Source organism: Solanum pennellii, chromosome 12, assembly GCF_001406875.1.
Source record: "Solanum pennellii chromosome 12, SPENNV200".
Classification (NCBI taxonomy): domain Eukaryota; kingdom Viridiplantae; phylum Streptophyta; class Magnoliopsida; order Solanales; family Solanaceae; genus Solanum; species Solanum pennellii.
In genome coordinates this window covers 1,056,391-1,080,093 of record NC_028648.1, presented here as the reverse complement: position 1 = coordinate 1,080,093, position 23,703 = coordinate 1,056,391, and the positions used below count along the sequence as shown (strand labels likewise).

The window sequence follows — 23,703 nt, the reverse complement described above, 5'->3', positions numbered from 1 at the left end:
TGCTTTTGTACACTTGAGGGGTAACCGCTTATCACCTATTTCTTTTTGGTGCGCCCACGAGGTGCCTAATAATCATAGAAGATCATATATTTTTGTTAAGTTTTCACTTTTAACATCATACTAGCCTATACACTTTTTTTGCCGTACATTAATAACATTATTACTTTATTAAAAAATAGGCAAACAATCCCATCGCTTAAACATCCTGTTTTCTGCATAATGTATTGATTATTGGTTGCTGGTTGTAGAAAATCGTATATTTTTGTTATTTCTTTTTTGTCTATCTCGTGATGAATCACCTTCCTTGTGATTTTTTACTCCTGTAGTTGTCATGGGTAATTGGCATATTTCTTGAGTTGTGTAAACAGATACATGGTCCTGGTAACATATCATGCTTGTTGGTTTGACCCTGTTTTTGTAATTGTCTAGTCCTTCCATTTAGTAATTAACTCAGGTTTCTTTTCTATCTCTCATGGGCAGAATGATGATGAGGATATGATCTACATGTACAATGCCTATTTGCACAAGATGATAACATGCCTTTTGTCTCATCCATTGGCCAAGGACAAGGTTTGTTTAGTTTCTTTTGTTCAATATTCTAATTTTTTTTGAGGGTAAATGATTGAAATTGACTCTAAAAAAGAAGTTATGCTTGTTATTTCCACCCAATTCTGTAGTTCTTTTCTTTCTGAGGCACATGCAATCCGAGGAGTCTGAGTCCTGCTTTGCTTGCTGTCCAGCCCCACCCTGCTGGAATTTTGTTACACTGCCATATGAGTTCATGTCCTATAAAAAGCAAATGTGTAAATTTACACATTCACTAAATTGTATTTATGTGGTGTGGTTGAAGCTCATGTATAGTTGGGTTCTCTTTATGGCTGAATAATGAGTGTATGTTCCCCAAGTATCCCTATGATAAAATGCTGTCCTTGCTTTCTCTATCCCATGTGCTATTAGGTATTGAGAGAGATAGAAGAGCTTTTGATGAAGTAGAGAGAGTTTTTGTCCACTTGAGGAGTAGCCTCTTTGTGGGACTACACTGGGTATGGTATTGTTGAGGAGTAGCCTCTTATCCCTTGTGTCCTTTTGGTGCATTGCATGGTTGTGCTTTTTGTTGTTCTATTCAATATGTACTTGCTTGAATTTTCGAAGGAATTTCTTTAATTGGAAAAGTTTTTCTTTCTTTTTTTGAATGAGCTATGAAATTGAGATTATTGTTCATTGTTTGCATTAAACTTTTAGATGGTGAACAAACGATCATGAATACAGGCTGTGTCTTGTTGGTTTTTTGGAAAAAAGCTTTAAATTCTAGTAAGGTTTTTTCGTATCAAGTGATCTTGAGATTATTTTATGGTGGGGATTTAGGCTTGCCTGTGAGATTTCTGTATTTACCAAGTGGGAACATAAAGATTGGTGGCTTCTTCATTTCTATTGAATTACTCACTCACTTTTTTTATTACAGGTTAAAGAAGCAAAAGAGAAGGCTATGACGGCACTTGGTCCGTACCGCTTGTCTACTTCACATGATCATACTGTGGAGGGAATTGGGCATTTTCAAAAGGCCACTGAACCTGCACCACAAACTTTTGTCTCTCTATTGGAGTTTGTGAGTGAAATTTACCAGGTTAGTGCCTTTTCTTGCTAATTTTGGAGTCCCTAGGGCATTATCACTACGAAAAGGTATGAACGGTGATACCAAATTGATTTTGTATTTCAACACAAACTCTTGAATATGGAAAACAATTCAACACTATCTTTCCATTAAGAAAATACGAGTTCATCTGGAATAATCATCAATAGAACTGACAAAAATAATGAAATCATAAAGTTGAAGTAACTCTATGAGGACCCCAAATATCAGAATGAACTTAGGAAAAAAAGAGTCCTCACAATATATAGGTAGTTAACCTCACTAAGAGTGTGCTAAATATGTATACAGCTAAGTTGTCTTTTTCCAGTTTTATTTATCATCTTACTTTGACTTACTTGTTTGTGATCTTTTTTCAGAAAGAACCTGAGCTGCTGTCTGGTAATGATGTTTTGTGGACTTTTGTCAACTTCGCCGGAGAGGATCACACTAACTTTCAGACACTTGTAGCATTTTTGAGAATGCTGAGTACCTTGGTATGTAAGTTTGGCTGTATCTCCAACTTGGTAATGTTTCATCTCTTCGAATGATAAACAAGTGGTAACTTAGTTTTGTTATTGTCATGCATTGAATCCAGGCATCTAGTGCTGAAGGTGCTTCCAAAGTTTTTGAGTTACTTCAGGGAAAGACATTCCGTTCTATCGGATGGAGCACTTTATTTGATTGCTTATCAATTTATGAGGAGAAGTTCAAACAAGCCCTGCAAAGTCCTGGGGCAGTTCTGCCAGAGATACAGGAAGGAGACGCCAAAGCACTCGTTGCTTACTTGAATGTTCTGCAAAAGGTGAGTGGTGTAACTGTCCTGCCTCATTTTTGTCTATGTTCTTTACATTTACTTAATAGACTAGAATGCTCTATCTAGAAGGCTATGTTGTTGAGACGTTATCTCATCTAATTTTATGTCTTTTTTGTGGAGCTTTGTATGTGAACATATCTTCATTGTTATTGCTAAAGTATGTGACCATCTCATCTAAAAGCTAATAGAGAGAGCACACTTTACGAGTTAATTATATTCTCAACATGCCCACTCACATGCGGGCCTGATTTTTTTTCACGGGCCAATCAAGTGGAAATTCTTTTTTAGTTGGGTGGCGGTGAGATTCTATCCAGGACCTTTGCCTGCTCTGATTCCAGGTTAAAGTGTGTGAGCATCTCATCTAAAAGAGCACACTTTTATTAGTTGATTATATTCTCAACAACTATATATTCATAATTAGCTAGGTTTAGTTGACACTCTCCCTGTATTCCTGTATTTTGGATAAACTGCAATGCTGGTGAGTTATCATAGAGAATAGGATGACATAAGAGGCTTCATATTTCTCCCAGTTTGTGTTGTCTTGTCTTGTTCATGAAAGACCATATGAGGACCTTTGTGTCTGGTTAGGAACTTCTAGGATGCCAAAGCTTTTTAATCTAATTTTCAATCACGATGCTCTCTGACTTAGTGGTTTCTCTTCATTGTCTCACCATCCGCACCACTCTCTCCCCCCCACCCCCCCACAAACCAACCAACCAACCAAAGGAAAAAAAGGCCTCTCTCTGGTGTTCCCTGTTTGCACATGGATTGAAATCTTTTTGTCACATCATAGTAAACTTGAGTTTCCAGGGTCAACATTTTTCTTTTTTCCTCTTACTTAAGGAAGTAAAGATGTTCCATTTGTTTTCAGCTCCAAGAAAGTAATTATGAGTGCACATGAGCATTACAGGAGAAGATAGTCCATTTGCGAAAAAATAACATATTTTTCTTTTCAATTGTAGTCCGAACTGACAATGCCTAATCTATATCATTTATAACCACATGTTTACACCAGTTAAACAAAATCCAGAAGGTACTTAAGCTGATTTGCAGGTCTCTTTCACCAGTACAACACCTGTTGTTCTCTTCCTGTACCGCTCATATCATACAAAAGGGTGGGAGCATGCCATATATTCGTTTTGCTTTTCTGCGCCATTACCCCTTTCTTTCTGTGAAATGTTTGAGTTAAAATTTTAGGTTTAAGCACTAGAAAAGATTACAAGTATAGGAAAGAATTCCGCATCTTTTGCATAACCAAAAAATCTGCTGTATTCAGCTTCGGGACCTGGTGATAATGGGTTCATCCTCCTACCTTTCTCCACTTAGATATGAGACATGGTTCACCAACCAACATTCAAGAATAATTTCAACATCTCCCTTGCTACTGAGCAACAAAGTCAGTGATGATTTACACATCCAGTCTACATGACATAAGAAGTCATCTATTGAAAAGCCAATCTTAAAAAAATTAACCAGTGTCATACTTTTTTTTGTTTAATACAATTCACCCAAAACAAGCTAGCCATGGAGTGCTCTTGTTTTTTCAAATGAAGCTTCATGGCCATGTTTCACAGTTGGCAGAGTAATTTTACTTTTTGATAAGAAAATTAATTTTATCTATGATGGGAATATGCCAAGGCAGAGGACAATGTTGTGTATTCAGATTTAGTTTAGTAAATTCCTTCACCATGTTTTGTCCACGTTAGAGCATCTCTGCTCTAATTTCTCATTTTCCTACTTATCTAATAAATTAAATAAACACTCTGTTTCCATTCTTTCAAGAGGCTTACAAGAATGGTAATTCAGCTTTGCCTTCTCTACATTGACCCCACATTTGCATCAGACTGTACAGCCAAACTCTCTCTCTCTCTCTCTATATATATATATATATATATATATATATATATTGTGTGGGTGGGGCGGGCGTTCATCTTCTAAGGGATTACTCTGAGCAAACATTCATCCAGACATTGCCTTGTAGACACTCCAGTGCCAAACTTTTTATGAGTTTGATTATCTGGATTCTGGCCATTTTCCTTGTATGTAACATTATGTGTATATTTTGTACTTCTACTAAGACCTATAATAAACTATGACGTATATGAATCATTTTGTATGGAAGTTCATGTTTTTCTTGTCTCAAGTTATGAATAGAGATTGGAGATATCTTCCTATATTTGATTTTGAACCATTTTCAGGACATCGTAGAGGAAATTCTGTCTACATATGTTTTTCTGCTCCAGTGAGCAGATATGACAGGCTTGAGATATTTATTGTGTGCTGCAGGTTGTCGAAAATGCTAATCCCGTAGAATGGAAGAATTGGTTCCCTGATATTGAGCCATTGTTCAAACTCCTTGGTTATGAAAATGTCCCTCCTTATCTTAAGGTAAGTCCTCTTTTTTTCATGTGACTCCTTCACTTAGTTGCTATTTCAGTTTCATGGTTAGATCCTGCCACTGTGTTCTGCAACTAATTTGTTTTTTGCATCTGTGATTATTAGGGTGCATTGAGAAATGCCATAGCTACTTTTGTTCAAGTATCACCAGTTCTGAAAGATACAACTTGGAGGTATTTAGAGCAATATGATCTACCAGTAGTCGTTGGGAACACAACACAATCCTTGACAACAGAGGTCGGTGGTGTCCGTGCTATTTACTCTATGTTGCAGGCTATTTAATTCTTTTCTATATATAATAAAGTAATAATTATTTAATATAAATGGGCAAGTCCTGCATACATCTGGTTGAGATGTTCGATTAAGAGCTCAATTCAGATAATCTCTATTCCAGGGTGGTGTTGAAATGGGTGAGTTGGGGGAAAATAAAGGAAAAGATTAAACCATCAATTTTCTAGATTGAAGTTCGCAATTTTGTTTTTTAAAATACGGCAACAATTTTTCATGGTCTAATGCATTGGGATTTGCCTTCACAAGAGATTATCTTATTCCCCCAATTTTCCCTCTACTTCATCTATTTTTGTTGGGGAACTATCTCATCCAAAACTTTTTCATTCAGGTTTATGACATGCGATTTGAGCTGAATGAAATAGAAGCTAGAAGGGAGCAATACCCTTCAACTATATCATTCATTAATTTGTTGAATACACTTATTGCCACGGAAAAGGATGTTAGTGATAGAGGGCATAGGTATTGGACTTTTTGTGATTGCACGTATTATATCATGGTTTTTAGTTAATATTCTTAACAGTTGTATTGATTCTCATTCTGAGCTACACCTTTGCAGATTCATTGGCATCTTTAAATTCATTTATGATCATGTCTTTGGACCATTCCCACAGAGAGCCTATGCCGATCCTTGTGAGAAGTGGCAACTTGTCATAGCTTGTCTGAAACATTTCCAGATGCAAGTCTTATCTCAATATTCTCTATGATGCTCTCTGTATATTTATCTTTTTCCCTTTTGGGCCTTGTTTATGAGGGGTTTGATCGTTGCTTGTATATTTATGAAAGAAGTTGCTTACTTTGTAATATTGTTTGCAGGATGTTGAGTATGTATAGTATCAGAGATGAGGATATTGATAGTGTTGTGGACCAATCTCAGCTGTCAGAAACAGGTCAATCTGCTCCGCTGCAGATGCAGCTTCCTGTAATAGAGTTGTTGAAAGTATTAATTCCTCAAACTATTCTGTTATTTAGAGTGTCTTTGTCTAGTTGATGTTATCTAATTTTTTTTTTGACTTTTAAATCTTTCTTTTTAAACTTTTCATATTTAATACTCCCTCCAATCCAATATATGTAGCACTGTGAAAATGGGCACTAGGTCTCATTAGGGTGAATCCATTGGGACTTGAGATTATAAACTGCAAAAGTGGTGTTGTCTCTAGTTTCTTTTTGGTGTACTTGAGATGCCTATTTATATGGAGGATTTGATCTCTTTTGTTGAGAACCATATTTTGATGTATGGTTTTCTTCTTTTGGTATTTGGCTTGTATACGAGGTTTCCCTCAATTATTAATAAAATTATTTACCTTGTCAAAAAAAGAAAGAAAATAAGCCATAAACATTTGTGGGAAGAAATCGTCTCATCAAGGGTAAAATGGTAAGTGAAAAACTTAAATTGTTTCTAAAGTTAGAAAGGTGTTCTTTTTGGGACAAATTAAAAAGAAAATTCTACTACATAAAATGTGACAGTGGGAGTAAGTATTAGCTTGTATTGCTTGAAGCTACTATTGTCATACTTATTGTTGGCAACTCAGTTACGTAAAGTCTTTTTGCTGTTATGCAGGATTTTATGAGTGGTAAAACTGTGTTCCGGAATATCATGAGTATTCTTTCACCAGGAGTCAATTACCTAATTTCTGAAAGAACTAGTCAAATTTATGGGCAACTTCTGGAACAAGCTGTCCTCCTTTCTCTGGAAATTGTAAATCTCGTATTGGAGAAAGATTTAGCTGTGTCTGAGTATTGGCGTCCTTTGTATCAGGTAAGAATCTAAAACTTCATCTCAAGTTACCTTCTTTTCTTTTCAATAGCCTAAACTCCACTGGAAGAAGCTGCTTGAATGAATATAACCTCTTGCTAATTTTTCTGTAAGGACTGTTTGCAGATTACACCCTATTACCAGTTGTAAAGTGTCATAATGGTTGTTTATTTTCCAATTAGTTAAAACGATCTTAGCTTAGATGCTTTGATTTTGGGTTTGTATTTGCAGTGATTCCATAATTGCCACTAGAAGCATTGTTAAATGTTTAATTTCTCGAGTAAGTTACAGGTGTTTCAGGGAAGAACAAAAGTGAAGTATTCTTAGATGGAGAGTAGTGACCTTAAGTGAATAAAAGTTACTGCAATGAATATTCTTTTAACTGATTCTGCTTTGTTCCATGTGAGCATGTTTACACACTACTCAAACTTAGATGATTTGGTTTAGTTGTTTGACTGCATGTTGTTGCCTTTCCCTTTGATGTCAGCTCATTGTCTAATTGCTGCTTCTTGTCTATGCAGCCTTTAGATGTCATTCTCTCACAAGATCAGAGCCAAGTTGTGGCTTTATTAGAGTATGTTAGATATGATTTGCAGCCCCGTATCCAACAATCATCTATCAAAATAATGAACATCCTAAGGTAATCCTTTCATCCTTTTTTTTATTTCTATTCCCTTTGCCGCAAATCTTTGTCATTCTCCAAGTCCCGATTGTTCAAAGAACATGATTAAATGTGTTGATTGAAGCTCCACTCCTTTGCGTCTCATTATTTCTTTTACCTATTCAAATTAGGGCATTTACCTTTCACTATACTTCTTTTTACCTTTATGGTACTATTTTTGATCTTCTTGATGCCATCAATGTAACTACATATTTCATAAAAGAAGGGCATTTTCCTTTTTACAGTTTTCCACATCTCTCTTCCTTCTAATCAGTTTTTTATGGATAACACAAACTATTCTAGTGCAACCTAAATAAGAAATGTGTCTTCATATCAAATATTAAGAAAAATTGTATTGTGTCATGTTATCGCACCAATTTTTAATATCGATGATGCTTTTACGTGGATGGCAGTTCTCGCATGGTCGGGCTTGTTCAGTTGCTCTTAAAATCCAATGCTGCAGGGTGCTTGGTTGAGGATTATGCTGCCTGCTTAGAGCTGCGATCTGAAGAATGTCAAATTATAGAGGATTGCCGTGAAGATTCAGGTGTTCTCATACTACAAGTAAGTTCTTGCATCTAAGACCATAAGAATTGGAAGGTGGGGGATTTACTCTCTAGCAATATGTCTTGATCCCATATTCTTTAGCCATGTTTCACTGGAAGGAGGAATGGCAGAGAAGGATGTTTAACTGAAAACTTTGAACGAGGTGGAATCTGTCTTCTTTATTAGTTGGTATTTTACTGTGTAATGGTAAGTTATAACCTTAATCCACTTAGACAATGTGCTATTAGGGGAACTTGAACCTTATAGTTTAACTTCAAAAAAAGGTACTTCCAATTACATTTTAAGAAGGTACTGCATTTCTATATGCAAATAATACAAGTTAATTGAGAAATCAATGAGTAAACTCAACTGATAGCATCAATTACCCAGAACTTGCTATAGTAATTGCATAAGTTGCTAGAATAGAACTCCTAAATTCGTTATGGACAAGATATAATTAGAAATAGTAATACTGTGTGTGCCCTGGGAATGTCAAGATAAGTGCCTGCCTGCTATGGTGTGTTGTGAATTTCCCCAGTTAACTTTATAAGTGGTTTCTGATTTCAATTTCATATTTGTAACATGTACATTAAATTTTCCTTAATAAATGTTACACAGTGTTTTCCTTATTCATGCGTTTCTTAAGTCCCGACCCCTGATTTATATATTAGGCTTCCCTATTTCTTGTGTATTTATTTAAAGTTCTCTCCTTTTTTTCTGATAAGAGTTTGAAGTTCTGTTTTTTCTCTTTAGGCTATCATAGTCTTTGGGTTCCTGAACTTGGGACATTAAGAAGAAATTAAGTTGTACCTTTTCCCAAAACTTCTGATTCATCAAATGAGTTTGCCTAATCTCTTTGAATGGAAAGGGATGTTCTTACTTAGACATCGGTGTAGCATGCTCAAAAGAATTTGTTACTATAGTTAAATACAGATGTATTTCTTCACTTTCTTTTTGGCAATACAACTTCATATGTAGAAGCCATGTGTGATCTTTTGAGCACATAACATGGCATGTAATGGTGCTAATTGTACATACTTTCCAGCATCAACTTGATGTGCTAATAATAAATTCATCCTTTTCTGATAATTTCGTTGGTGATGTTTATTACTTATCAGAGAATGGATTTGGTCAAAGCTGGTGCTCTTTTCCTCTTAAATGTGGTTACAATCATTGACTGATCCTCTGGTTCTACAATTGCAGCTGCTTATGGATAATATTAGCCGGCCTGCCCCTAATATCACACATCTATTACTCAAATTTGATGTCGATGGGGCTGTTGAGAGGACCGTGCTTCAGCCAAAATTTCACTATAGGTTCTATTTCAATTGATATATGTTATTTTAACTCCCGTGTTCCTTTGTTTACTCAGGGAATTGAAATTCGTTCTTTCTACTGCAGTTGCTTGAAGATCATTCTTGATGTGTTGGAAAAACTTCTGAAACCTGACATCAACGCTTTGCTCCATGAATTTGCATTTCAGGTTTGAGTGGTTTGATCATTGTTTTGGGGTGTATATTCTTGTTTATTAGCATTTTCATGTGAAAAAAGATTGTCTATTGACTTTAAGCTGCAGAGGCTGTCAGTCTATTTTCTTGGAAACTGCTATAAATCCTTGTACTTTTGGTGAGCTTATAATTGGTTACTATATGCAGCTTCTTTATGAGTTATGTACAGATCCCCTGACTTGTAATCCTTTGATGGATTTGTTGAGCACCAAAAAGTATTGGTTCTTTGTACAGGTGCGACTGTGTAGATTGAAATTGTTTCTGTATATTACTTGCACATTTTCTTAAAAGAAATTCTCCCTCTTGATCAATATTTGTCTCAGTTAATGTTTAAATATATCTCTACAGCATCTGGATTTAATTGGCATTGCTCCACTTCCCAAAAGAAATAGTAGTCAGGCACTTCGTATCAGTTCCCTTCATCAGGTCTGTTTTGAGCTAGTGGTGTGTTTGTTCCGCCATTTAGCTAGGTGAATTTGCTTCAAATATTTCTCCAATTTCGCTTACTTGATCTTATTAAATTGGTTTCACATGTCCCTTATTTCTTCAGCGAGCATGGCTGTTGAAGTTGCTAACAATAGAATTGCATGCGGCTGATATGTCTAGTTCTACTCATCGAGAAGCTTGTCAAAGTATTCTATCTCAACTATTTGGAGAGGGAAATTTCGAACACGATGTTGATCTCGGTGTATCTTCTCCCTATAGTCAAATCAGTCCTGGAGTGAACGGCGCCAGAATGATTAGTAAATCTAAGGTAAAGTTTTACCGCTCACTGTGTCTTGAATATTCAGGAGTATGATTACATCCTCTTGTTTTTGCACTGGTTCTCATTGTTATTAATGTCACATTCCAAACATTTTATTTCATGCTTTTGTTTCCTGTATATGCCGTGCCCTCTTATCCCTCTCTCTGGCTGTCGTTTACTATATCTTCTCAACATTCTATTAAACTAGTCAACAAGTTATTTGCCTTTTGTTCATATGAAGTCAAGCATTTGCTCAAAATCATTGAAACTCTCTGATCTAAACTTTTATGTTTTCTTTTATTTTCATATTTATCTTGCTCTCAACATTTCTTCCACTTAAGTGGTGACATTACCCAGATTGTTCCTGCCATAATCCGTTATCTATGTTCAATGTGTTCTTAACTTCTGCCCCACCTCCATTGTGTTTTTTTTTGGGATAAAGGTACCATTTTATAACAGAGAACTATTACCTACAATCCTCCTAGATTCTCCAAAAAAGAAGTAATGTCCTCCACTTCTTTGGGGAGGACATGATTACACCAAAAATAAAAGGTTACTAGATGGTTCAACTTCCAACATTGGAGAGGTTTGCTCTTGTTCCCAGAGCATCTTAGGTTCCTTTCCTTCCAAATTGTCCACCAGATGCATGTAGGGACAATCTTCCATCTCTCCTTGTGACATGATTTGTTGCCTTCTTTGTTCCAACTTGCTAGAACTTCTGATGTTTCTCTTGGCATAACCCAACTAATTCCTCCAAAATTAAAGAACATCTGCCACAGTTTCTCTGTCACCCTGCACTGTATGAAGAGATGGTTTGTTGTCTCTATTTCAAGTTCACAAAAAAAGCATCTGGATCATAACCATCTACCCCACCTCCATTATGTATATCTTGATCATTTTTCCACTTCTTCATCTGCACATAATGAGGTATCTCCCAAACCACTTAGAGCAACCTTCCTAAAGTTTCTCCCTTTTGTTGTTGATGTATGTAGTTGGAGAGCACACTTCTATTATTTATGTCTTCACTATCGGAAGTCAATATTCAACCAACAAAAGTATAAAATGTACCAAACTTAATACTGGTATTATCTTGTAATCCCATTAACCAAATGAGCCCTTATTGTGGTATTCCTTTCTTGTCACTTGTGTACTCTTCATAACATTTCAATTTATTTTAAATAATTTTTTGGTAGATCCTTTTTTTTTTTTGGATAAGTAAGATAAGTATCTTCTATTTTCATTAATAAAGAAAGTAAGAACAACTTCCATTGCATTTATGTATAGGTATTGGAGTTGCTTGAAGTTGTCCAGTTCAAATCTCCTGATACTGTGTTGAAATCTTCACAAGCAGTTTCAAGCGCGAAATATGGGTTTCTGGTAGGAACCTTGTTAGGTTTGGAGCAGTTTTTCATTGCTATTATCTTTGGGGAGTAGTCTTATCATTCTCTGGCATTCTGCAGGCTGAAGATATACTTACCAATCCTGCTACTTCTGAAAAAGGTGGTGTTTATTACTACTCAGAACGTGGAGACCGTTTAATTGATCTAGCTGCATTTCGTGACAAATTATGGGAGGTACATTATTTCTTTGCAATCCAGTTTTTCCTTTCTTTTGTCCCTTATTTATTTATAAGATCCCTTTAGCCACGTGAGATTGTTTTTATCCATTGGAGGTGCTGCATAACCTTTCTTTTAAAATTTTATCCTTCTTTCAGAAATACAACTTGTTTAATCCCCAGCATAGCTCCTTCAGTACTGAAGTTGAGCTAAATGAAATCCGAGATACAGTCCAACAGCTGTTACGATGGGGTTGGAAATACAACAAAAATCTTGAAGAACAAGCAGCTCAGCTTCATATGTTAACTGGCTGGTCTCAAATTGTTGAGGTCACATTTCTTTTCCTTCGTCACTTGGTTCTCAATTCGTCGGTATGCTTTGCTGTAAGTACGTGTGTTGGGCTAACATATTCTGTTATGCAAATTTTCTTCTAGGTCTCTGCCTCTAGCAAAATTTCCTCTCTTCCCAACCGTTCTGAAATATTATTTCAGTGAGTGACCATTTTCGTTTTTTTTTTCTTTCTGTTTTGTTGCCAATCTTTGATCCCGTCTCACTTTTTCTTCCATGCATAGGTTGCTTGATGCCTCTCTTGGTGCTTCTGGTTCTCCCGACTGCTCATTGAAGATGGCACTGATACTGACACAGGTTATACATTTCTCATCTTCTTAGTTTGTTGAAGTGGTTACACCATGTATTGCAATTACCTCGATTATTATTCTTATTTTGCTTAAGATATTTGTGTAGGTTGGTGTCACATGCATCGCCAAACTACGTGATGAAAGATTTTTATGCCCTAGTGGTTTAAACTCTGATACTGTCACTTGTCTTGACATCATGATGACAAAACAATTATCTAATGGAGCATGCCATTCTATTCTATTCAAGCTTATACTGGCGATTCTCAGAAACGAATCATCAGAAGCATTGAGGAGGCGGTATAATGCTTCATATTTGATTAATCTATTTCTTTAGCTTTGCTGCAGAGAAAAGGAAGTCTCTGACTTTTGCTGTTTGTTTCTTGACTACAGCCAATATGCCTTGCTCCTTAGCTATATCCAGTACTGTCAACATATGCTTGATCCTGATCTTCCTACCACAGTAATGCAGTTATTGACAATGGATGAACAGGAAAATGATGATCAGGATCTTGAAAAGGTTTTAAAATCTTCGTGGGAAACTTCCCATTGGACCTCCCTATTGTTGTATTCTTACTGGATCAATTTAACACAATGATGTAAAGAGTTGTTATTCCATTCTCTCATTCTGTTCTATCTTAAATTTGAACAGATTGTCAAAGATCAGACTGAAATGGCATATGCAAATTTTTCAATAATAAGGAAGGAGGCTCAATCACTTCTAGATCTGGTGGGTAGCACATTTCAGATTGAATTCTTAATTTTGTTTGTTGTTTCTTCTGATGCTGATCTATATCGGGGATTGGGACTGGTAATGTGAACAAGCTCGTATAGGCGGATTTAACTTCTCTCACTCATCTGCACAAGTTATTTTATTTAAAGTATACCATTATTACTCCATTTCTCTACTTCCTGTGTTTATTGTTGAAGTGTGTGACCATCTTATCTAAAATCGTTGTTAGAGAGCAGACTTTTTATTATTTAATCATATTCTTAACACGTCCTCTCACTTGTGGGCCTGATTCTTTTTCATGGGCCAAGCATGTGAAAATTCTTTTTGATATGGGTGGCGGTGAGATTCGATCTTAGGACCTCTATTTGCTCTGTTACTAGTGTTGTGAAAAGCGACAAAAAGTGCGAAGCGAGGCAAGCCGCAAGCACTGCGCTTTTATGCTTTGAAGTGAGGCGCTGCTAAAAGTGCGAGGGCTTCTGTAGGCAAAGCGAGAAGTGCGCTTAAAGCAAAGGCAACAAAAAGCGCTCTTAACCGTGTTAGGTTTTTTATTTTTAACTTCTGTTAATATACTTGTCTGCTGCAACTCAACATTTCCCTCTTCTTCTTCTGTGACTCAAACATCTCAACATCTGTTGCTGCAACTCAACGATAAGTTCTTCCTTTCTTTTCTTCTTCTTCTTTGGACTCTCTTTCAGGCTTTTAACGACTACTTTTAGGATTTTCTCCCCCCTGTTATGCTCTGTTTTTTTTTTTACTTATTTGGTTTTGCTGTTTGCATTTGCTCAATATGTTATGATTATGAGGATTATTGACTATTTTTTATTTACTTTTTAATTTAAGAATTGAAAGATTTGCTTAATATGTTATTTCTATTAAGTTCTTGGTTATTTATATATGCATATTTAATATTTTTTTATTTGTTGTACTAAACAATACTTTAGTAGAAAAGAGCGTGCCCTTCACTTCACACTTCACGCTTTGGCGAAGCAAGCTCTCGTCACTTTTTTCTGCTTCTCGCTCTCCAAAACACTGCTTGATACCAAGTTGAAGTGTCTGACTATCTCATTTAAAAACTTAAGCCATTAGAGAGAGCACATTTTTATTAGTTCTTGGGCCTAACTCAACACACCTCCTAATGTTAAATTAGGTCTTGGGCCTATTTCACACCCCAAAAGCTAAGCTCAAATGGAGGAGGATTTCCCAAGCTTTATAAGGGGTCCACCCATCTAATTGACCAACAATGTAAGACTTTTTTCATTCTTTAACACCTCAGCTCACCTCACACACGGTGCTTAGCATCTAGTGCGTGCGCAATTTTAATTTCGGGGGGTCCAATATTGGGTGAGACGGGTCCTTCCTTGATATCAAGTTGATGTGTGACCATCTCATATAAAAATTTAAGTTGTTAAAGAGAGCACACTTTTGTTAATTAATTATATTCTCAACAATTATCATGATTCATCTACTTTTTACTCGATCAAACTTTTAAAATTGATTTCCTGTTCCTTTTCCTCTGTATCTATCACATTATGGCTCCATATTTTCCTTTTGCATTTTGAAGTGTGTATGTATCATAATTGCTTTCTTGCTTCGCTAGCTTACCGTGCTTTTTTGTTTTATTCTAAAAACAGATCATAAAAGATGCAATCCATGGGAGCGAATCTGGAAAAACCATCTCGCTCTATGTTTTGGATGCTTTAATTTGCATTGATCATGAAAAGTTTTTCTTGAGTCAACTGCAGAGCAGAGGCTTTTTAAGGTCTTGCCTTGTGAACATCAATAACTTTTCTCAGGTACTTGATACATTACCCCCATAATATCTCTGTTGATATCTGGCGTTCTTGCCTTACTTCCTGTTGGAGCATCTGATCTCTTCTTCTCTAATTCTCTTTTTTTTTTGGGCGTACAATCTCTTCAACTAAATTTCACGTTTCCATTATTTCTTCTAGTTTCACATTTATGCCTGTCGGCACTTGTCTGTCAATATTTATTAGTAACTTGTCTGTCAATATTTATTAGTATCCTTGCTATTTCCTGTATATACTCTGTATTCGCGTGCATCATATTTTAAACTGAAATGTAATTCACATGTATGCAAAAACCTCTTATTATGATATTCATGCTTTTCCTATGTGCAAAATCCTAGTAAGCCAGCTTAATTTTCTCCGAATTCTTCTGCTTTGGAATTAATTCAAGCCATGACTTCTGTTAGTATCAGTAACGGAAAAAGACACGAGTAACAAAAAATATAGGTAATGAAACGTTATGATTGAACTCATTACCGTTTTTTGGATTTAGATATATATATTTTTTCTCTTTTAAATCATTGTGTTTTTAATTTTGTTTTTTAATTCAAGCCTACATTTAAGTTGTGTGTTGTGTTTAAAGCACTAATAGACCTAGAGCCCTTTTTAGAGCTTTTCACCTTTAACAAGGCTGAAGCATATGAGTTTTTGGTATTACCTTCAGTAGATCTATGTCAACCACACAAATAAAAAGGTTGTGTTTCTTTTTGTTGTTGATAATGTCTTACCTTTATTTTGGATCTTTATTAAAAGAACTTGCATTTTTTTGGTTGTGTAAGTGAGTCTTTGTTTGCGAAGTGTGCTAAGGAGTAAAAAGATGTTAACAAAGGGAAATCATGATTATGTCATAGTTCATGCTGCCTCATTAGGGGGTGTATTTCTCCTTTGAAATGTGTATTAACTTTCCAATCTGATAGAAACCCTCTCCATGCATTCATTTGCATGCAATATGTTGTGTAGTTAATTTTTTTTTTAAAAATATACTTTCCCTGGGTTTAAAAAGTTCGATTGGCATCTCCCATCAGGATGATAGCCAATCATATGATTATGTCAGAGTTCATGTGGCCTCATTAGGGGGTGTATTTCTCCTTTGAAATGTGTATTAACTTTCCAATCTGATGGAAACCCTCTCCATGCGTAGCTTGCATGCAATATGCTGTGTAGTTTTTATTTTTTTAAATATACTTCTCGTGGGTTTTAATAGTTCGATTGGCATCTCCCATCAGGATGGTGGGCTCTCGTTAGAGTCAATGCAGCGTGTCTGCACTCTTGAAGCGGAACTTGCTCTTCTTCTGAGAATTAGCCACAAGTATGGTAAATCTGGGGCCCAGGTGCTTTTTTCAATGGGTGCATATGAGCACATATCTGCCTGTAAGGCACTGAATATGCAATTGAAGGTATTTTTTCCTCTATTCATGTGATTTAGTTTGCAATATCCTCTTTGATTAAATTGTTACAATCTTTTACCAGGGAAGCTACCGGCGCATGGATGGTAAATTTGGAAGAGAACTGTCAGTTGATGTTGATAAACAGCGAATGATAATAGCTCCAATCTTGAGATTGGTGTTTTCACTTACTTCATTGGTTGATGCATCTGAATTTTTTGAGGTGTGCTTCGTTTCTTCATTAGAATGCAGTATAATGTTGTAAAGACAATATCAACAACTTTTACTTTAAGATGAAATATTTTTAATTTCAAGAAAAATGTTGCAAAGACATGAAAAATTATGTCATTTTAAAGTCAAAAAAGTTTTTGATACCTTATGGTGCTTAAAATTCTTGTTCTCTGACAAATAATCTTTTGTAGAAAGAAACAAAGAGTTATCCTTAAATGGTTGATTCAATTAATTATATAGTTCTAGAATATGAAATATCTGAATGAACTTCTGGCAATTTGGCACTTATTCAAGAGGTTTACCATATTTTAAAAAAGTCCTCTTTCTCTTGCGATCTATCCTTTTAATTAAGTGGGTGACTAGCAGGTTAAAAATAAAGTTGTACGTGAAGTCATTGAATTTGTAAGAAGTCATCAATTACTTTTTGATCAAATCCTTCAAGAAGATCTTTCTGATGCTGATGACTTGACAATGGAACAAATTAATTTGGTTGTTGGCATACTTACAAAGGTACATTTGCGTACAGTTTTTGCATACTGTCTTTTAGGTGGATTTCAATTCCATTGATGGTTATATTACTGATGACATTTTAGCCATTTAAATAGCCAGTTGCTATTCTTGCCCCTATAATTAACAATTTTTCTTAACTTACTTTTGAACTGTATTTCTGTGTAGATTTGGCCATATGAAGAGACCGATGAATATGGTTTTGTTCAAGGGCTTTTTGTGATGATGCGTTTTCTTTTCTCTCGTGAGCCAGACTCTTTTATTACAAACCAATCTATGCATTTTCTGGAGGTAATAAGAATTTTTAGGTTTAGCTTGATTGTGTATTATTGAGGCAAGATGTATACAACGGTGAAGCTTGTATAGTCATAGACCACCTCACTTTTGTTTCCTTTTGTATGTATTATCAGGAAAGTCGGAAGGCAGAAATGAATGCATCTCGTCTTTGCTTTAGCCTGAGTTCTTATCTCTGTTTTCTTGTTACGAAGAAGTCTTTAAGATTGCCGGTACATCAAATTGACTTGTTTAATTATTTTCCTGCTTATGGACTTTTAAGTTAACGGTTAGGCATTAAATGTTTATGTCCTTTTCTCTTGCTGGTGCCTTGATAAATATTTTTGGCATGTGTCACAATTTTGTTCACTCTATTTGGATCAGGTCTCAGATGGTCGAATGGACTATCGCACTTCTGCTGGTCAGCAACAGCCAACATTGAATTTACTTGGTTTTCTTCTCAACTCGCTGACTACAGCATTGGAAAGAGCTACTGAGGACAGATATTTACTGCTTAGCAAGGTGAATATGTGTTTTGGCTACTGAATAAAGAATTAATATTTGATTATCTGAGCTTTAAATCTCTTCATTATCCCAGATTCAAGACATAAATGAACTTTCAAGACAGGAAGTGGATGAAATCATCAATATGTGTGTTCCCAAGGGTTGTATTTCGTCATCCGAGAACATTCAGAAAAGGTACATGTAGCTTCATGTAATACAATTCCAGGATAGAGTTTTGCTCGTCTAGTTATGAGATGTCTGATTTAGATTATTAAAACTCAAACATAATAGCTGGAGGGTGGCGGGGCATCGCCACATATAGTAAAGGTTGGGTGGTCAGTTGAACACCGTTCGTCGAAAATTTATAGATAGTAAGCTTCCTATTAGTTCAACTCCGTCTGTCCAAATCATGTTTTCTGGTCATCTCCTTTTTGAGTGCTGATACAAACGACAGTTTATTTGCAACCAGCCCAAGTGGCAGTGATGACCTCACCTAAAGAATAACTACTACAACTGTTTTACTCAAGTAATTACTTGTATCCAGACATAATGTCTCCCTGAAATTTCTTTAATATCCAAGGCCCAAAAATAGATCCGGTTTGGTGGTCAAATCATAGGAATTATACTCAATTTTTATTTCATTAATCTTTAATGCAATATGTGGATTTTGTTGACCATCACATATTCATTGATGTAGTCATATGCTTAATCTTGCAATTGTTGTGCTGACTGGATGAGCTACATTGTTTATAGGTGAATGATTATCATGCTTTAAATCCCTTTAGTATGCTAATCTGACTAATTTTCTGATTGGTTATATTCCAGGAGATATGTCGCAATGTTGGGGATGTGCCAGATTGTTGGAGATAGGAATCAACTTATGACACTATTGCTTTTACTAGCGGAAAACGTGATGAATATTATCCTTGTTCATTTTCAGGACAGGTAACCATATTTATGGCACTTCTCTTTCGTTCATGGCTATGCAAATTCTGCTTGGTTTAACTTCTACTGGGCATTGCAGTTCTTTTGAATGTGACACCAAACGCTACTCAAAAGACGACTTGAATTTGCTCTGTGGAAAGTTAATTTCAGCTTTGGAGAGGCTTGAATTACTAAGCGAGGTATGCTAACAGTAACTTTTATCTTATGATATAGTCGTAAGTTAGTTTAAGATTACCAATCCTCTCTAAGGGTGTGTTTGATTGGTCAAGATGTTTTGGACAACAAGTATCTTAAAAATGAGGGAAGTGACTTCCCCAATAGTAATTGGGAGCCAAGTTGCATTGGCCCTTGTGATTACTCTTTACAACATACCTAGTATTCGCACAAGTGGGCTCTTGGGAGGGTGAGGAGTACGCAGATCCTGTGCCAACCTTTTGGAAGGGGGGGATAGGGAGGCTGTTTCTAATGGGAATTTTCAATTATAAAAAAAAGCTTGTAATATTTCTCTTGTTCCGCCATGTTTTGCATTATGTAAATTTTTGATACCTGCATGGCCAATGCTTGTTATATTTCTCCGTTTCTGTAATTTTTAGGATTTAACCTTTCATTTTAATATTTTTCTTCTTTGCAGGATAAAACAGGTCATGACCTTAAAGTATTTCGAAGATTAGCTAGTTCTCTGAAAGAAATATCGATTCAGAAGTCACCTGTTTGACCGGCCATCTCCTTCTTTTGGTTCTTTCATAAATTTTTAGCATAGGGGGTATGAGGAATTTTGTTGAGTTGTAATGTAATTGTATATTATCTTTTACATGGTGCTTGTCCTATATTTTTTTAATCCTCCAATTTGTTGTACATATTGTATATCATACTTACAGCCTCTATTGTGCTTTTTGTGGGGGCAGTTCTGAATGTTACAGAAGACAGATTGCACTAGAAGGCTGTTAGTAGTTATAGTATTGCCCCCTTATTTGTAGGTTTCTGTACTTAGATTATCATATTATTTTGTGTATCTACTGTTTGGAATGTCTTATTGTGCGTCTTATAGCATTTTTTCTGAATTGCATTGAACTATTTTTTAATCTCTCTACCTACAAGGTGGAGGTAAGGTGTTTGTAGACTCGATCTTTCACAGGCACGTTTAATTGGGTATGTTGTTGAATTCTAAATGTCATAATCCATCACAACTACTATTTTGATAAACAGACGGCTGAAGAAACTTGTTTATACATGAATCATGACCATTAAGGTTAATTTTTGGACGTGATAAATCATTAGTTTGATATATCTATGAATTGGAATCCATTATTAAGACAGATAATCAAGACTTTTTATATGGTCCTCCATTCTTAATGTATAACCCATTTGTGTAATTTCAACATTCTGTGTGCATTTCTGAGAAAGAGTTTAATCATTTTATTATACTAAGTTCAATAATTGTTAAGATTAGTCAACATTAATCGCTTTCAATGTAAATGATCATACTGGGTTCATGGTAAGCGCGGTTAAAAGTCTAATATGTTGCCAATAGAAATTTTATTTACTGGCAATTTTGCTTGCCGCTAAAAGTCTAATTTGTCATCACTAAAAGACTGAATTAATGGCAACAATTGTCGCCGCTAAAACTCTAATATGTCGCCACTAAAAACTAGATTAGTGGCAATCTCAGTCGCCACTAAAAGGATGAATAAATGGCAATTTTAATCGCCGCTAAACAGTGAATTAGTGGCAATAAAAATCGCCCCTAAAAGAGCAATTTGTCGTCACAAAAGAGTTGAATTACTGGCAATACTAATCGCAGCAAAACGTCTAATTAATCGTCGATAAAAGCCTAACTAGCCGCCACTAAAAGAAGAATTTAGGGCAATAAAAATCGCCACTAAAAAGAGAATTAGGCAACAAATGTCGCCCTAAAAGTCTAAAAAGTCGCCACTAAAAAGAGAATTAGTGGCAAAAATTGTCGCCGCTAAAAGTCTAAAAAGTCGCCACTAAAAATAGAATTTTGTCGCCGCTAAAAGCCTAAATAGTCGCCACTAAAAATAGAATTAGTGGCAACAGCTATCGCCACTAAAAGTCTAAAAAGTCGCCACTAAAAAAGAGAATAGTGGCAACAATTGTCGCCGCTAAAACTAAAATGTCGCCTAAAAAGAGAATTAGTGCAACAATTGTCGCCGATAAAAAAGTCTAAAAAGTCGCCGCTAAAAAGGGAATTGGCAACATTTGTCGCCGCTAAAAGTCTAAACAGTCGCCACTAAAAAGAGAATTAGTGGCAACATTTGTCGCCGCTAAAAGTCTAAAGAGTCGCCACTAAAAAGAGAATTAGTGGCAACATTTGTCGCCGCTAAAAGTCTAAACAGTCGCCACTAAAAAGAGAATTAGTGGCAACATTTGTCGCCGCTAAAAGTCTAAACAGTCGCCACTAAAAAGAGAATTAGTGGCAACATTTGTCGCCGCTAAAAGTCTAAACAGTCGCCACTAAAAAGAGAATTAGTGGCAACATTTGTCGCCGCTAAAAGTCTAAACAGTCGCCACTAAAAAGAGAATTAGTGGCAACATTTGTCGCCGCTAAAAGTCTAAACAGTCGCCACTAAAAAGAGAATTAGTGGCAACATTTGTCGCCGCTAAAAGTCTAAACAGTCGCCACTAAAAAGAGAATTAGTGGCAACATTTGTCGCCGCTAAAAGTCTAAACAGTCGCCACTAAAAAGAGAATTAGTGGCAACATTTGTCGCCGCTAAAAGTCTAAACAGTCGCCACTAAAAAGAGAATTAGTGGCAACATTTGTCGCCGCTAAAAGTCTAAACAGTCGCCACTAAAAAGAGAATTAGTGGCAACATTTGTCGCCGCTAAAAGTCTAAACAGTCGCCACTAAAAAGAGAATTAGTGGCAACATTTGTCGCCGCTAAAAGTCTAAACAGTCGCCACTAAAAAGAGAATTAGTGGCAACATTTGTCGCCGCTTGGCAACAATTGTCGCCGCTAAAGTATAAAAAGTCGCCACTAAAAATTGAATTAGTTGCAACAGCTATCGCCGCTAAAAGTCTAAAAAGTCGCCACTAAAAAGAGAATTAGTGGCAAAAATGTCGCCGCTAAAAGTCTAAATAGTTGCCACTAAAAATAGAATTAGTGGCAACAATTGTCGCCGCTAAAAGTCTAAAAAGTCGCCACTAAAAAGAGAATTAGTGCAACAATTGTCGCCGCTAAAAGTCTAAATAGTCGCCACTAAAAAGAGAATTAGTGGCAACAAATGTTCATTTACCTTCTTTTGAGATCGTTTGAACTTAAAACTGCGTCTGTTTTCCCCCACGGGACGAACATATGCATTGCTAACGTCTTAATGGACATCCATGAAAAAGTTCAGCCATTTCATTTGTAATTTCTTATCACAAAAACACATGGGTTATATAGCACACGAAAATCAACAAAATTGGCGTTAACCTACTTGGGCCAATTTTGGACATTTCGTTTCAAAAATTCCTCTATCACAAAAAGTTTATAGACTATAGCACATAAAAATCAGCAAAGTTTGTGTTATTTTCTTTAGAGCTCGATCACAAAAATCTCTGGACTATAGCACACGAAAATCGGTAAAATCCACATTTACCTTCTTTGGGATTCATTTGAACTTGAAAATGCGTACATTTTCTCTGCGGGACGAACTGGGTACATTGCTTGCGTCTTAGGGACTTCTATGAGAACTTTCGGTCATTTCATTGCGCGAATTCTCAATCACAAAATATCCATGGACTATAGCACATGAAAATTGGTAAAATTTGTGTTTACCTACTTTAGGGCTCGTTTAAACTTGAAAATGTGCTCGTTTTTCCTGCGAAACGAAATGGGTACATTGCAAATATAAAAAAAAAGACATCTATGAAAATTTCATCCATTTCATTTCAAAAATTTTGATCACAAAAAATCCATGGACTATTATAGTACATAAAAATCGATATAATGTAGGGTTTACCTACTCCGGACTTGTTTGACCATGAAAATGGATCATTTTGACTGTGGTGGCCAATTCGCTCCATAACTAAGGTCTTAACAGACATCTATATAAAATTTTGGCAAAAATAACTTCAAAATTTTGAATCATCAAAATCCATGGACTATAGCACACAAAAATCAACAAAATATGGGGGTTCACCTACTCTAGGATCGTTTGACCTTAAAAAATGTGTTGTTTGGCCGTGGTGACAAAATGGCTTAAAAGCTAAGGTCGTAACAGATGTCCACGTAAAAATGGACACAAATGGCGTCATAATTTTGGATCAGTAAAAAACTATGGACTATAGCACACAAAAATCGGTAAAATATGGGGTTTACCTGCTCTAAGGTTCGTTTGACCTTGAAAATGGGTCGTTTTGGCCGTGATGACCAACTTGATCCAAAGATAAGTTCTTAACGGACGTCCATGTACAATTTTAGTTAAAATGAAGTCGGGATTCTAGATCAGCACAAATTCATGGACTATAGCGCACGAAAATCGATAAAATGAGCAATGTACCTGCTTTGGGACTAAAATGGGTCAATTTAGTTGTCATTACCAACTGTCTCGATAGTTAAATTCATAGCAAACATTTATGTAAAAATTTTGCAAAATGTCGTCGAAATTTCGGATCACAAAAAATTCATAGACCATAGAACACAAAAATCAGCAAAATAGGATATTTAGTTGCTCTAAGGCTCGTTTGGCAAATGATCTGTTTTTGCAGTGGTGACCAAATTGCTTCATATTTAAGGTTTTAACAGACGTCTATTTAAAATTTTGACAAAAATAATGTCG

At 35.9% G+C, this 23,703-nt stretch overlaps 1 protein-coding gene across 1 annotated transcript in view; it reads left to right on the top strand.

Moving 5' to 3' along the window:
- The window catches only part of LOC107007237 (nuclear pore complex protein NUP205), a 30,768-nt gene extending 10,816 nt beyond the window's left edge, over window positions 1–19,952 (top strand). The window contains exons 10-45 of the mRNA XM_015205765.2: window positions 481–570; window positions 1,463–1,624; window positions 2,008–2,124; window positions 2,226–2,432; window positions 4,731–4,832; window positions 4,947–5,078; window positions 5,461–5,591; window positions 5,689–5,808; window positions 5,946–6,069; window positions 6,691–6,888; window positions 7,407–7,525; window positions 7,960–8,110; window positions 9,296–9,408; window positions 9,494–9,575; window positions 9,748–9,834; window positions 9,949–10,026; window positions 10,151–10,354; window positions 11,630–11,722; window positions 11,806–11,919; window positions 12,060–12,230; window positions 12,336–12,391; window positions 12,474–12,546; window positions 12,646–12,836; window positions 12,930–13,056; window positions 13,189–13,266; window positions 14,901–15,062; window positions 16,301–16,471; window positions 16,545–16,682; window positions 17,057–17,200; window positions 17,366–17,488; window positions 17,608–17,703; window positions 17,855–17,992; window positions 18,069–18,169; window positions 18,800–18,919; window positions 18,999–19,098; window positions 19,551–19,952. Of these exons, the coding sequence (XP_015061251.1) occupies window positions 481–570; window positions 1,463–1,624; window positions 2,008–2,124; window positions 2,226–2,432; window positions 4,731–4,832; window positions 4,947–5,078; window positions 5,461–5,591; window positions 5,689–5,808; window positions 5,946–6,069; window positions 6,691–6,888; window positions 7,407–7,525; window positions 7,960–8,110; window positions 9,296–9,408; window positions 9,494–9,575; window positions 9,748–9,834; window positions 9,949–10,026; window positions 10,151–10,354; window positions 11,630–11,722; window positions 11,806–11,919; window positions 12,060–12,230; window positions 12,336–12,391; window positions 12,474–12,546; window positions 12,646–12,836; window positions 12,930–13,056; window positions 13,189–13,266; window positions 14,901–15,062; window positions 16,301–16,471; window positions 16,545–16,682; window positions 17,057–17,200; window positions 17,366–17,488; window positions 17,608–17,703; window positions 17,855–17,992; window positions 18,069–18,169; window positions 18,800–18,919; window positions 18,999–19,098; window positions 19,551–19,634 (4,497 nt within the window). The 3' untranslated portion in view covers window positions 19,635–19,952. The remainder of the gene's footprint in view (window positions 1–480; window positions 571–1,462; window positions 1,625–2,007; window positions 2,125–2,225; window positions 2,433–4,730; window positions 4,833–4,946; window positions 5,079–5,460; window positions 5,592–5,688; window positions 5,809–5,945; window positions 6,070–6,690; window positions 6,889–7,406; window positions 7,526–7,959; window positions 8,111–9,295; window positions 9,409–9,493; window positions 9,576–9,747; window positions 9,835–9,948; window positions 10,027–10,150; window positions 10,355–11,629; window positions 11,723–11,805; window positions 11,920–12,059; window positions 12,231–12,335; window positions 12,392–12,473; window positions 12,547–12,645; window positions 12,837–12,929; window positions 13,057–13,188; window positions 13,267–14,900; window positions 15,063–16,300; window positions 16,472–16,544; window positions 16,683–17,056; window positions 17,201–17,365; window positions 17,489–17,607; window positions 17,704–17,854; window positions 17,993–18,068; window positions 18,170–18,799; window positions 18,920–18,998; window positions 19,099–19,550) is intronic.
- The last annotated feature ends 3,751 nt before the right edge of the window (window positions 19,953–23,703 follow it).